We start from the raw sequence: 15,622 nt of genomic DNA, 5'->3' as shown, positions 1-15,622 counted from the left end.
CCAATAATTTGGGGCTACATTTCCATCCTAAACTTTTAAAATACCTAGGCACCTTTTTTGCCAAGAACTTTGTTAAATAACATTCAGTACCTCCAAAGGTCGCTTCAGGGCTAAAAAAATCATACCTAATCGATCGACAATTGGCGGGAAATAAGATGAACATCGATGAAAATAAAATAAGCGAAACATGAACTTCCTTTTTTAAAGTCGGTTAAAAATAGGCTGTGCCGCAATTGACGCATTTTATGTACGTAAGATAGGACTGATAGGGAGATAAAATTAAACACCCATGCACGCCCCCAAACGCCTGTAGAATGATGTTAGCGTGAATATCACGTAGGTAAAGATTATAGAAGCGTTCCGTTTAAAAAATTATTATTTTTACAAAGTACCTATTCAAGCGTAGAGTGAGGTACCTTCTAGGCTTGTAGCATGCATGTAGCGAAGCACACGTACCATCGTCCATCTTAGATAGTTAGATCACATCTCAACTAAACATCAGGCGAGATTCAGGTCGTTCAGGTCAAGCGCTTTCCTATTCACAAAAAAAAATCTATAGCATAATATTATGGTCTAAAAGAAGCCTCGTTCGAGAAAGTTTTACGATTTTTTAGCACCAGTCATGAAGCAGTGCTGCAAACTGATTTTAATTACCGTTAGGTTTTTATTTTCTCAAAGCTATATGTCACCTAGGTACATATATGGGTTTGGATGGAAAAAAATATAATATAATGAAAAGGGTACATAGGTACCTACATAGCACAGGGTACGTAATTCTTCAAAGTACCTAGGTACGTTGAAAGTATAATTTAGGCATTAATTTAGGTAGGTACCTATGTAAGAAACAATTTTTTTTTTATTGCGGGTTCAAACTTCGAATTCCGCCTCATATATAACAGAAACACGTTATTATAATTGCTTATCCTTCGCAATAGAATCGCAATAATTCGTTCCAATTATAATTAATTTTATTTTATTTAAAGTTCATTGTCTAAAATACCTAGGTATAATGTTATGCATATACCTACCAGGTAAAGCTGTTAATTTAACCTTTTTAATCAATTGTCATAATATTATGGATTGTAGTATATTATTATTAGTCTGTGTTATGGAGGTATTTAATAAAATTTAAATAATTAGAAATGTATTGAATATACATGTACGGAACTTGGCAAATGATAATTGGTTTTTATAAATTTTACACCCACGTAAATTTGCTCATGCGATAAGAGTACAAATGATGTTTTTTAAATAATCGGACTATAGTTATCACTTTATTATCAAGTTGTAAATAAATAAGATTAAAAAGCATGCTTCTATAAAAACTGTTTCACACACAAGATTTAAGTTGAAATGCGCGGGCGCGGCGGTGTAATAGTACTTCATACTTGTAAAAACTTCGCTGTAAATATTCATTGGCGATCAGCTGTTTTAGCACACGTAAAACAAAGAACAAGCATGGATCCATATTTGTTTTCTCTTTCACACTTGACTCGTTACAATGCCTGTGCTGTGTGCATTCACATTCACGCTGAAAAGAAAAACAAATCGATTCAAAGTTACAATCTGACCAATTGGCGCCCTCTGCACATTTGAATTAACCAATAGGAGACACGATTGTAACGTGAACTTAGTTGCGAATCGATTCGATCTGCCAGACGTGATGCAAAATGAAACGAGTACTATAAACTATTTTATCTCGCCAAGATGGCTGACGTGTCTGCGTTAGTGCGCGTGAAAAAAACACCAAATAGTTTGTATGATTTGTGTTTAACCAGTTTAGTGAACTACTTGCAGAAATCAAAGTGCGAGAAAAATGATTTGCGATCATTACCGGACAGCATCCTCATGGACGTTTATTTCAAGGTAAGTCACTAGGACCGACCACATTTCTTATCTACAAAAACAGTGACGAAAATTCACCGTTATTTTATCCAATGTTTTATATAATGTGCAAATTACTGGTATCAGGGGCGCTGATTTAAGAACAGTTTGCACCTATGTAGTGATTATTTTGTTTTGTGTTGGGTTCACGGTCATGCGTTGCTAGAATGGGTCGTACCTCGGTGGAATCACTTTCACTTGCTAGCAATGATCATGCTATTGTTACGAAATATATCGCTTTGAGAATATTCAATTCAATTTTGCATAAAACTCTGTAGGAAAGATGCAATTTCTTATGCTTTACTTAGTATTTTTTTTCTTTATATTTGATTGGAACCTAACAAGATATTGATTCATTAGGAATGGAATGAGCACTATCTTACTTATTTATTCAATATTTATAAGTGCTACAGTGGATATAAATCTAACAAAGCACATTTCACATTGCATATATTAGATACAGGTATTAATGTTTTCATATCAAAGTAATAAGCAATTAGCAAATACAAGAAGCAATTGAAAAAGTTTACAATTAAATTAATAAAAAAATTCTTATTTTAAATTATTCATCTGATTTTAAACAAACAAAATTCAATAGGTAACTATCTTGTGTTCAATCTAAAATTTGAAATTCTTATCAATTCACATGACATAAAAAATAAGTAAATATTTATTTATTACATACCTATTGTAGGCTTGTGTTGTCACTTTTCCATTTTCTAGGACCATGTATCCAATCCAGGTTTTAGCAACTTAAAAAAAAACTGATGGAAAAAATGTTCCCAAAAGTCAATAAAAAGTATTCAATCTTCATCTTTAAAATTCCATTTACAAAAATAAGTATAACTTATTTTTACTTTAAAGTGAAAGTACATAATGCAACCTTCTCTTTCTTTTCATCTTCACCTTTCTAACATCTTCAACCTTCTAGAACATTCTGGGACCTTCTAGACATTTAACAAACTTACTCCGTTCCATCATTCATGTCTTGGCAACTCCTGATTGATTATTTGGTAAAACTGTACATTATAGGGCGTGGAGTTGAGAGTCGACAATTTTTTTCTGGTTAGCTATTGTCTTATGGAACCCAAATCTGAAATTTCACACCAAGGAAACTTTTAGTTTTTGAGTTACGAATTTTTGAAAATGGGAACATTACTTTAGAAAGTTACTCCATCTTGTTTTTGTTACGCATATTTATTATTTTGTCAATGTCAAATTTGGCGTAAAACAATTCGAGACGCTCCGCTCGCTGCGCTCGCTCCGCTCGATTGTTTAAAAAAAGTCTAACATAACCTAACCTAACTTGTTTCGAGTTCGGAGAGTTTAACTTTTTACGAAAAAAAAATTTCGTAAAAAGTTAAACAAAATAAATTAAGTGTCAAATTTGGCTATTCATTTGCATTTCACGTAAAACAATTCGAGACGCTCCGCTCGCTGCGCTCGCTCCGCTCGATTGTTTAAAAAAAGTCTAACATAACCTAACCTAACTTGTTTCGAGTTCGGAGTGTTTTTTTTTTTCGTAAAAAGTTAAATAAAATTAATTACTCTATTTAATGGTTAGAAATGTTGTACTTGAAATGAATCACACTAAGCAGGTGCTGTGTGTCAGGTTGACATTGACAAAACAATAATTAATATGCGTAACAAGAACAAGATGGAGTAACTTTCTATAGTAATTTTACGATTTTCAAAAATTCGTAACTCAAAAACTAAAAGTTTCCTTGGTGTGAAATTTCAGATTTAGGTTCCATAGGACAATAGCTAACCATAAAAAAAATTACGACTCTCAACTCTACGCCCTATAATGTACAGTTTAGCTGATTATTTTGTCAACCCATTGACCACCGAGCGGCCCGATCGGGAATAGACACAATAGATTTCTATTGTGTCTGTGATTCCGGGGGCTGAGGGATTCTTCTACTAAATATGGATATTTCATTTAATATTCTCACTTTTTATTGTAATTGTTCAATCATGATAAATTACTACAGATATATCATAAATTATATGTTGAAAATGCTACATAGTAACTGTATGACAACATAGTTTAATGTTGCGGTAGGTTGCATAGGAACCTTGATGTTATTATTTAATTATCAATGATTAGCATTATAAAGAATGATAATTTATGGGTATGCCTACTTTTTATAAGGCTGCATCATACATGTTTTATAATTTAAATGTGATCTGAAAAATTCATAAAACATTTAAATTGTATTAACAATTAGGAAATACCATAAAAAGTTAATTGGTAAAATCGATTATCTAAATAGTAAATACAAATATCCAAAAAAGGTGTAATTAGTGACCAAAATGCATCTTCAGAATTGCTCTTTAAAAAAATGTCTTAGAGCCGATTTTTCAATGCTTGGATAAAACTTATTCATTGAATAACTAATGTATACAACTACCATTTTAAAAACGAATTCTAATTGCCCGTATTTGACAGTTTACGTGACATTTTAATATTATTGTGCAATACTTTATTGGACGGATAAGTTTTATCCAAGCATTGAAAAATCGACCCTTAGTATTTATAATACAATATAGGAAAAGTTAAATTGAATAATTTACTTTATTACATAACAATTTTTATTTACATTGTTATAAAATGATAGATACATGGATAGATAAGAATCTTTTCTTGCTTACATAAGTGTGAATTGTTTAATTTGGAGTTCTATAAAGACAAACGTAACATACATTTATACATAGATTCAATGTATTGAATATTAAAAGCAGATTTAAATAGAAACATTCTTCTAGAAAAATTTCTCGATTTTAGCACTTAAAAAAGTGAAATCCCATGTCCCCTAATGGGGTAAGGGGCAGATGCATTATACATCTGATTCAATGAACGATTTTTTTAAGATTTTAGCACTTAACTGTTATTAATTTTTTGGACTATTATCTTCAAGTGCAACTGAAATATATGTACTAGCTAGATGTTTGTTTGTTTAAATAAGTAACTAGATCAACTAGCATCCTGTTCGAATAGGCTGAATAAAACACCACAAATCACTACTCCAATATAATATGATTCCCTTCGACTACTGCTAATGTTATGAATCATCTTTATAAATTAATAACATGATATTGACATAGTGATACATACTCCTTTCATCTAGTTACTAGTAGAAAATGTGAAGCAACCAGAATGTTCTGGTTTTAATGTTATTAGTACCTACCTAGAAAGGGTTTTAGAAAAATCAATAAATTCTTTCAGGTATTTGTTTGAAATAGTTTTGTAGAAACCAACAAGTAGGCTTTTTAAGACTTAACTGTGTTGTTGTTTTACTATGACAGTGCAAGAATTTTAAAGACAGACAGATTATACCACTTTTAGGGCCGATTTTTCAATGCTTGGATAAAACTTATCCGTCCAATAAAGTATTACACGATAATATTAAAATGTCACGTAAACTGTCAAATACGGGCAATTAGAATACGTTTTTAAAATGGTAGTTTTATACATTATTCGACGAATAAGTTTTATCCAAGCATTGAAAAATCGGCCCTTAATATTATAGTATGCTTTATACTGTAGATATAGTTGTTACCACTCCATCCATGATATGAGATAAAATGTAACAAATTATTGCTATTTGTAATTACACCAATATGTCTGGATACATTTAACAAATGATAACCATAAAAATATTTTACATTATATAAGCTATAGAATCTTGCAACAATTGTAACAGATCCGTCAGACTACAATGAGTGTCTCGTCTGTTAGTTATTGGGTAACAAAGAACAGTTCACTCGAGTGGCCTGGCTTCATTTGCTATTGTTGTTATATTGCTGTCTTTAATGTGATGGTTGGGGTCAGGATGGAAAGTTGAGTGATAATGGTTATTAACTTTCATATTAAAGAACAATTCGTTGTCGTATGATAACGGAGGTATTCATATTTGATGATCCCAGTTTTAACGAAATTTGTGTCCAATTCACCATGTTATTATTTCAATTATCTCTTGTTAGACTATGAGAGTAGAGTGTTTGAGTATTCGCGCTTAGCTGTGCTCTTAAATGTATCTTCTGAATTAATTGGCCAATCTCAATAGAGATTGCCTGCCATAGTTCGTCGGGTCTCACGCTCAAGGCTTTGTTTCCTTGTTTGAGCCGAACTCTGGAGTCTGGATCTATCTGTAATTAAATTCCTTTCTGTAATTAAACCCCGGTACTAAATAAGAAAGGTCTATACGCGATCTATAATAACATATTATTTTAAAGGATTATGCCAAAATTACTTAATTAGGAGAAAGCAATGTGTCATCGCCGGATTGTTCAACTCGTTACGCATTACGCAGTCGATGCCACGGGGCACAGACAGTGCTAAAATATCGATCAGCTCACGATAAGCCCCAGGAAGTGTTACATAGAGTGTTATCTTTACTTAATTCTATGTTAGATAATGGAATTATGCCCATGTTATCATTGGAGCGTTGCATTGTTTAGTAAACAATATGATTTACGTGTTTATCGATTTATTGTTTTATGTGCTATGATGAAATATGCGCTTATTTGTGGCAATTGGAATAGAATGCTTTACGACGTTTGCTATTTGTGTTGCACACATACGAACAATTTAAATAGTGAAAGGATATGATTTTACAAGTAGCCTTAATTCAGCAAAGATAGATCCAACTGTTCCAGAAAAGTGGGCACTGATAGACAAGTTAATAACACAACAGTTGTTATTTTTTATAGTTAAAGTATACACCAATTACATGTCCCGCAGCCGGAGGCCCCAAAAGAAACTCAGATATACTTAGAAAGTACATTTAATGACTAAAATGAGACTTTTACACCCATGTCCGCACGATGCGGACCGGAGTCAAAGAATGAATTTATACATTATAATAATTATAAAGACGTAAGCTTGGATGCTAACTAAGGGAAATCGCACCCACATTCTATTCCCGTGCGAACGGCGTATTCAGCAGTTTTGTATGAAGGCAGGGCCGTAACTCCTCCCGCCGAAGTTCAGCGACCATTTTTGAATATTGTGAAAAAATGTTGCTGGAAGCTGGGGCTCATCTGCTTCCTCATCTGCTCATCTATGGTCCTCTATAAAGTATGTGTCGATCTGCGTCACATCGTGTACCAAATGGCCAAAATTAAGACTGCACCAACCAGAATTATTATGTATATAGGGATAGTTGTTTGATATATTGCAGGATCCTTTTCTATAGCGATAGGGGTTTCTTCCAAATTAACTGAGTTGAGAATTGCGTATCTTGTATATTTATTTCTAATGTCCTTGATATATGTACCGCGTATCTTCAGTCAGTGGCTGTTCCTTAATTTTGTCATTTACATTATAGATCTTGAAATTCTCCGACTCGAACATACATCCAGTACATGAACTTATGAACAATTTTAAAATAATTAATTACGCGACCGCTTGCGAGCACTGCGTGAACGGATAGTTATCGATAGGAAGTTCATGTACGCAAATATAACCTTTATGTTGGTGATAACTGTGAATAAAGTGGCGTGAAACTTTATAAGCGAGAAGTTTTCCGCGGCCCATACTCACTACTGCGGAACAAGGACAGCTGCAATAATTGCTGTCTCACCCGACTGCCGCTTCAATTGAATTCGAAGGCGATAAAATATAACACTGACCAGTGTTGTAATCAAAGGATTACAAACATACTTTTACGCAAATCAGATCTGACACCCCGCCCGTTGGATCGGACGAGAAGTAGACGCTGCCGCAACGCTGCGCCAGGGATCTGAAGAAGGGAAAAATTGCAAGACCAGTAGCCCCAATCGGAGCCACTGTTAAAAGACTTTACTTTTGTGTAGTTGCTAGGCCAGCTAGTTTTTATTATTAATAGCTTCATCGCCTTATTCTGGGAGCATAGGAACATCCGCTATTTATCACCACACAAACTATTTATATTATCTTATTTATATATTGTGTTATCTATATAGGTGTGTATATTTGTATAATTATTGTGTTATATATATATGTGTACATATTGTAATATTTTATTATCTAGAATACACTGACTATATAAATATATTTTACACATTGTATTACACAATATATTTTAATAGGTTAAGACAGGGTTTCCCCTATTGGGACAACTGTTAGGTTAGGCTAGGTTAGTATTTATACCGTTGACAAATAATTATTATTATTTTAATATTAATATTTTATACAGCTGTCTCTCTATTGGAGCAACTGTCTAGATTAGGTTGTTTTGACAAATAATTATTATATTATTATTTTATACGGTTGTCTCCCTATTGGAGCAACTGTCTAGATTAGGTCGTTTTGACAAATAATTATTATATTATTATTTTATACAGCTGTCTCCCTATTGGAGAAACTGTTTAGATTAGGTTGTTTTGACAAATAATTATTATATTATTATTTTATACAGCTGTCTCCCTATTGGAGCAACTGTCTAGATTAGGTCGTTTTGACAAATAATTATTATATTATTATTTTATACAGCTGTCTCCCTATTGGAGAAACTGTTTAGATTAGGTTGTTTTGACTAATAATTATTATATTATAAGTTAACAATGTTCCACACACCCCAAAAACGTACGAGTGACACCTTGACAATTGACGTGAGCAGGGCTCCAACAAAAGCTGAGGCATCCGTAGTGCGGAAAAGCATTGATAAACTGGAGGCTCTGAACACTATTGTGTCGCCCCCCACCCGGGAGCCTCCAGTTCTTAAAAAGAAAGTAGTCGTAAGTAAGAGACAAGTCGAAGACAAGGAGGGAAGCCCACCTGCAACGGCATCCATTTTTTTGATTGAGGGTAAAGCCTGTCTATTAAAAGCGAAAAGTCACATAAGGGACTCCCGAAATCTCAAAGTGGAAAGAAAAGAGGGAGTCATCGCAGCGCTAGACAGACTCTACCAGATAATTAAAGAACAAGATATAGAGCTTACCAGTGCGAGAGCTGGGAGCGGCGGAGGGCAGGGGAGGGACCCTTTACATCCCCCCCAGCCGTCCCACGCAAATTCGAAGATACTTGACCAAGCACTGGTGGAAGAAAATTACAAATTACATGAAAGCATGAAAGAGAGTATGAAAGGAATGACGAAAAAGATGGAAGAGATGAGCGGAATTATGAAAGAGAGTGAGGTGAGAATGGAAAGGCTGAGCTCGTTGTTGGAGAACAACATAACTGTCGCCAAAAGGACAAGTTACGCGGCCGTTGCTTCGAGAGGAGTCGCTGAGGGACTCCCCGGAACAAGGGCTTTGCATTCGGTTGTGGTGTCCTCCAAGGATGATCAGGAAACGGGAGAAGAAGTATTGGAGAAGATTAGGAAGACTGTGGATGCAAAAGATGGATGGGTAAAAGTGGAAAGAGTAAGGAAGGTGAAGAACAGAAAGGTAGTTGTCGGCTGTGTGAGCGAAGAAGAAAGAGATAAGGTGAAAGAGAGACTGGGAAAGAATGAGGGACTAGTTGTGGAAGAAGTTAAAAACAAGAGCCCCCTTCTGGTTTTCAGGGATGTGATGAAGTGTGACACTGGCGACTTCATCACTGCGCTAAATAATCAGAACGCAGGCATCCTTGAGGGCTTGAAGGGGGAAGAGCGAAAGGTTGAAGTAGCGTATGTGATGAAAGCTAGGAACCCCCTCCAAAACCACGTGGTAGTAAGAGCGAACCCACAGGTATGGAGGAGATGGATGAACGAAGGACACGCCCACATAGGGTTGGGCAGAGTGAGAGTAATGGACCATAGTCCACTGGTGCAGTGCTCCCGCTGCCTTGGGTATGGACATACTAAGAGGATGTGTAGGGAAGAAAAGGAACGATGCAGCCACTGCGCCGGTCCTCATATGAGGACTGAATGCGACAAGTGGTTGCGGGGAGAAGCGCCTCAGTGCATTAACTGCACTAAAGCCAGGAAAGGTAACGCTGAGCACAGCGCCTTTGATCGTGAATGTTTTGAACGAAAGAAGTGGGACGCTTTAGCCAGGTCAACGGTGGCGTATTGCTAAGGTTGTCCAAGGTGAGTACTTCCAGTACCAAATATTGCAGGCCAACCTCCAGCGGAGCCAAATCGCCACCAAAGAGCTTTTGCTCGAGGCCACCAAGCGTAAGGCTTGCGCAGCGTTACTACAAGAGCCCTACGTAGGTGGGGCTCGGAGTATGAGGACATACAATGGAGTGAGGATCTTTCAGAGCGATGGGGAAGGGGGTGGTGTAGTTAAGGCGTCTGTTGTGGTACTCGACGACTCACTGGACGTCGAGCTACATGCACGCCTTAGCAACAACAATATTGTTGTGGCCACCCTCAGAACCAAAGCCTGGGAGATGATTGTAGTGTCCTTCTACTTCGAACCCGACAAGCCAATAGGGCCCTACCTGGACCATCTTATGCGGATAGGAAGGGAGTTGGGTACCAATAAGATGGTCTTGGGAGGTGACGTGAACGCAAAGAGCCCGTGGTGGGGTGGAGACAAGGAAGACCAGCGAGGTAGGGATGTGTCTGCTGTACTGGAAGCAATGGGTATGCACATACTCAACACCGGGGACATCCCAACATTCGACACCGTCAGAGGGGGGAAAAGATTCTCCAGTTGCGTGGATGTGACAGCGTGCTCCGACGATCTGTTGAACCGAGTGGGCAACTGGAGAGTAGAGGAGGGTCTCACGAGCTCGGACCACAACGGCATATCATTCGGCATCAGACAACAGAAATCCACAGGCACAAACATAGTACGAACTACACGCATATTTAACACACGCAAGGCAAACTGGACTCAGTTTCATGAGAAACTGACTCAGCTGATGTCGGACAGACAATTGACTGCACACGACATAGACACAATACACAGCACACAACAAATAGACGAAGCAATAGACAGTTACACACAAGCAATCACACAGACATGCAGAGACACTATGCCGACCAAAAAACACACACAAAAATTCAATTTGTCGTGGTGGAATGATGAGCTCGCGCAGATGAAAAAGGAAGTTGCCACGAGGAGACGCAGGATCCGAAACGCAGCACCTGTTCGCAGAAACCGCGTTGTTGGATTGTATCTTGAACAAAAGGAGAAGTATGAAAAGGCTGTGAAAGATGCGCAATGTGAGAGTTGGAAGGAGTTTTGCCGGAAACAGGATAGAGAGGGGGTCTGGGAGGGCATCTACAGGGTGCTGAACAGAGCCGGTAGGAGAGAGGAGGATCTGCCCCTTACGAAGGGCGGTGAAACCCTCGACGCCCGAAGCTCTGCAGAACTGTTGGCGGAGACTTTCTACCCCGTGGACTTGGAGAGTGGTGAAAGTGAGGAACATCGTCTGACGCGCCGGCGGGCGGAGTCCTTGGACATCGAACCGCCGATGGGTCCGGACGATCCTCCTTTCATCATGGAGGAGTTGAAGGGAGCCGTTAGGTCCTTCAATCCCAAGAAGGCCCCCGGGGCGGACGGCCTCACGGCCGACATCTGCCAGCACGCTGTAGATTGTAACCCGGAGTGGTTCCTTGCGCTGTTGAACAGGTGCCTCACTGTCGCCTACTTCCCCAAACAGTGGAAGTGGGCGACTGTGGTGGTCCTGAGAAAGCCGGGCAGGGAATCATACCGGGTACCGAAAGCCTATCGACCGATCGGTCTCTTACCTGTTCTCGGCAAAATCTTCGAAAAGATGTTGGTCGCCCGACTCAGGTTCTACCTGCTGCCCAAAATAAGCCCCCACCAGTATGGTTTCATGCCACAGAGGAGTACCGAGGACGCCCTCTATAGACTAGTGAACCACATCAGAAATAAGAGGGAGGAGAAGAAGATTTCTGTTGTGGTTTCGCTGGACATAGAGGGAGCTTTCGACAGCGCCTGGTGGCCAGCCATAAAGGTGCGGTTGGCCGAAGTTGGGTGTCCGGTGAACATGAGGCGGGTGATCAGCAGCTACCTGAGTGAAAGGGGAGTGAATGTAAGGTATGCAGGTGTGGAAGTGAGTAGGGAGACCAATAAGGGGTGCGTACAGGGATCCATAGGTGGACCGCTCCTGTGGGACCTCTTGTTGGATCCCCTGCTATGGATGTTAGAGGAGATGGAAGTGTTCTGTCAGGCGTTTGCCGATGACATTGTGTTAGTGTTTGATGGAGATACGGCTTTAGAAATAGAGATCAAGGCAAATCGCACACTGAGAAAAATTGACGAATGGGGTGTCAGAAACAAACTGAAATTCGCGCCACACAAGACATGTGCCCTGCTCTCGACACGAAAACTAAAATTTGACAAGCCACGACTTACAATGGGGAGTGTGGACATCCAATATTTCGATAATATTAAGATACTGGGCCTTATTATTGATGGCGGCCTGACATTCAACGACCATGTCGGGAGCGTTTGCAAGAAGGCAATCGCCCGCTATAAGCTGTTAGCGAGAGCAGCGAGAGTAGGTTGGGGGCTTAACCCCCAGGTAGTTAAGACTATATATATCGCAGTTATAGAACCAACTATATTGTATGCATCAGCAGCGTGGGCACCCACAGCGGAAAGGATGGGGGTACGAAAGAGGCTTAACACCGTTCAACGGGGTTTTGCCCAGAAGATCTGCAGAGCATATCGAACTGTCTCTCTGAACTCTGCGACGCTGTTGGCTGGGATACTCCCACTTGATCTCAGAATACTCGAATCTTCGAGGCTTTATGAGATCAAGAGGGGTGTGTCGCACCCGGCGGTGTTGAGGGACAGGGAGGTGGAACGAATGGCTCTTGCGATTGAGGACCCACATCCGGCAGAGCAGGTAGAGCTGGGGTTTGGCTTAGTAGATGAGGATACCTATGCCGACGTGGTTGACAGCCACGTCCATAGGATCTATACGGATGGCAGCAAAATTGAGGGTCGAGTCGGAGCCGCCCTTTCCGTATGGAAAGGTGAGACCGAGACAAAGGCCATCAAGCTTGCGTTGCCACCGTATTGTACCGTTTATCAGGCTGAGCTCCTAGCGCTCAAAAGAGCAGTAGATATAGCCTGCAAGAGCGGAGCGACAAAGGTTGGTGTCCTCAGCGACTCCAGATCGGCGCTCCAGGCGGTCACCCTGAGTTCCCCTCATCCTCTGGCGGTGCAAACACGGGCGGCCCTCCGAAAAGCTGCATTGCAGAGGCGGAAGGTCTCCCTGTTTTGGATTAAGGCGCACGCAGGGCTGAAGGGGAACGAACGGGCAGACGAGTTAGCCAAGGGGGCCGCTCTGGGGTTGAGGAGGAAACCGGATTACGATCTGTGTCCTGTTTCATTCGTCAAGCGTATCTTGAGACAAGATACGATCAGCGAATGGGATAGGAGATACGACGTAGGAGGAACGGCCGGAGTCACGAAGCTCTTTTTCCCAAGCGCTGCTGCTGCATACAAGGTAGTCGGGAAATTAGACATCACACACCACACCACACAAGTACTGACTGGTCATGGTGGATTCGCCTTCTATTTGAACAGATTCAAGCTGAAGGAGAATCCGTCATGTCTATGTCAGCCCGGAGTAGAGGAGACGGTTCCTCACCTGTTACTCGAGTGCCCAATTTTTGCAAGCAATAGATATGCTATTGAGCAAAAATTGGGCATGGCGATGACGGGTGAGAATCTGCCTTCTGCCCTGGGGGACAAGTGTAGGGATGCGTTCTTGCAATATTGTAAGCATATTGTAGTCGTAGTTAACCAAAGAAATAAGTAGTGTGTGATATTAGTTTAACTGTGATATAGGATTAAGTTGAGTGTTTTTGTGCCGTGTTTTTATTTAATTTTTACTTAACTAATAATTTTGTATATTTTATATTGTAATTTAATTTAAGCTCTTATAATTTTAATTGTACTTATTTATATTATGTGAGTAACCAGTATGTTAATATTTCTAAAAATTGAAAAAAAAAAAAAAAAAAGCAAGAAAAGTCTCTGGACTATAATCCAGAGGTGGCGCGAACACCCTGTGATGACGGGTGCCTATAAAAAAAAAAAAAAAAAAAAAAAAAAAAACATACATCCAGTAGGTATAGTTAATAAGAATGTACCTTGGAGTATCACGAAGTCCTCTTGTTGCATTTATCGTGAGATTTTAAATGAGCGTGGTAAATATAGTAAGTAATGTAAATTATACTTCGGGCATTCAGCCTCTATGTACAAGAATGAGTTACTGTTAGTTGCTTTATAGGGATAGGAAGGGATGAGGGCCTGCCTAATCTTATTTGGAAAAATAGCTAAATGAAATAAATCAAGAATATCGGTAAAACTAATGGAAATTTAAAAATTATTACAATTTGCTTATTTGAAAAGTAGTATCCAGGCTTAAGTATATTATAATATTCCCTATCTTTTAATTCTTATATGTAATTCTTATTATAAATGTTACCTTATTTCTTAATCATCTTCCTAACAGCTTCTATAACTAATATTGAATGATGATTAGCTAACTTAACGTCTCTAATAACATTATTGTCATTTATTTTTATTTTAGAATTGAATTAATGTGAAATAATTTTTTTTTTTCAATATCTGATAATGAATACTATGGCGGCTATTTTAAATCATTAGATGATATATAAACTGAATGCTGATTTTTTTGAAAAGCTTAAATGAAATTGATATAATATTTTATAACATCATTGTAATCCAAATTAATACCTGTAATACCTATGATGATCGATCCTAATCTTCACAGTCAGTAAAGCACAGTGTGTAAAGTTCGGATCATAGGTATGTACCTATTGTATAGTATATATACCGATAAGGCGATTCACTATAATTTTAATACGAATAATTCTCGGAATAAAAGTCAGGGCCGTACTCAGGTGGATATAATTCGTGCATATTCATTTCACGCATTTTAGAATAATTTTGTGTTAAAGGTAAACTTCTAACGGGTTTCGAATTAAATTCTTTTCTATATTTGTTACTAATTATTAAAATTATTTTTATTCTTTAAATAAGATGCATTTAATTCTTCGTACATAAATTCTAATGATGAAATTAAATTAAACTAAATGAAAAATTTATTTATCACAGTTTTTAAACTTTTTTTTTCAATTGAAATCGGATACATTGAATTCTTGAACCTAAGGCCTCCTATGAACCGCGAATAAAATCTTGAGTAGAATTATTATATATTTTTTATATAAAATGTATGTTTTGCCTCTATGGTGGTTACTACTGAATCATGAAGCGAAATGTAAGTCATGAAATTAGGTAATTTTATTCAATTTATCATTGATTAAGAAATTAAGCTATTCACTACCTTCAGTAGTACTTATATAACTTTATAACCTAGTTAATAAGAATATAATCTAGTTAATAATATAATTAATTTTATAGTACTACTACCTAAACCTACTATTATCTAAAACTAGTCCACGAACAGCCTAACTCAATGTAGTGCTCTCGGGAATTTGACTTTCACGGATGGAAAATCTTGGAAAGGAAACTAGGACTAAAAAATAGGTATAAACTAGTAAAAGGAAGCAACACAGAACTATTCTATGTACTTACCAATAATTGTTAATCTGGTTACTTTTCGGGATCGATGTTTGATTTAGCCTCCAGGCCGCAGAAACCGTAGATTCTGGATCCTCAGCTCCGTAGCGATAGCAAGGTCGAAGCTATCTATGCCACGTTTTTTGAGGATCCTACCGACTGCGCCAATTACATGTCCCGCAGCCGGAGGCCCCAAAAGAAACTCAGATATACTTAGAAACTACATTTAATGACTAAAATGAGACTTTTACACCCATGTCCGCACGATGCGGACCGGAGTCAAAGAATG

The 15,622-nt window shown here is 38.3% G+C and overlaps 1 protein-coding gene across 1 annotated transcript in view; it reads left to right on the top strand.

Moving 5' to 3' along the window:
* Positions 1-1,697: 1,697 nt before the first annotated feature.
* The window catches only part of LOC123696003 (amyloid protein-binding protein 2), a 52,360-nt gene continuing 38,435 nt past the window's right edge, over positions 1,698-15,622 (top strand). The window contains exon 1 of the mRNA XM_045641978.1: positions 1,698-1,866. Coding sequence (XP_045497934.1) covers positions 1,708-1,866 — 159 coding nt within the window. The 5' untranslated portion in view covers positions 1,698-1,707. The remainder of the gene's footprint in view (positions 1,867-15,622) is intronic.

Source organism: Colias croceus, chromosome 12 (genome assembly GCF_905220415.1).
Source record: "Colias croceus chromosome 12, ilColCroc2.1".
Lineage (NCBI taxonomy): Eukaryota > Metazoa > Arthropoda > Insecta > Lepidoptera > Pieridae > Colias > Colias croceus.
Note: the sequence above shows the minus strand (reverse complement) of the source record. Positions and strands in the feature narration are given on the sequence as shown.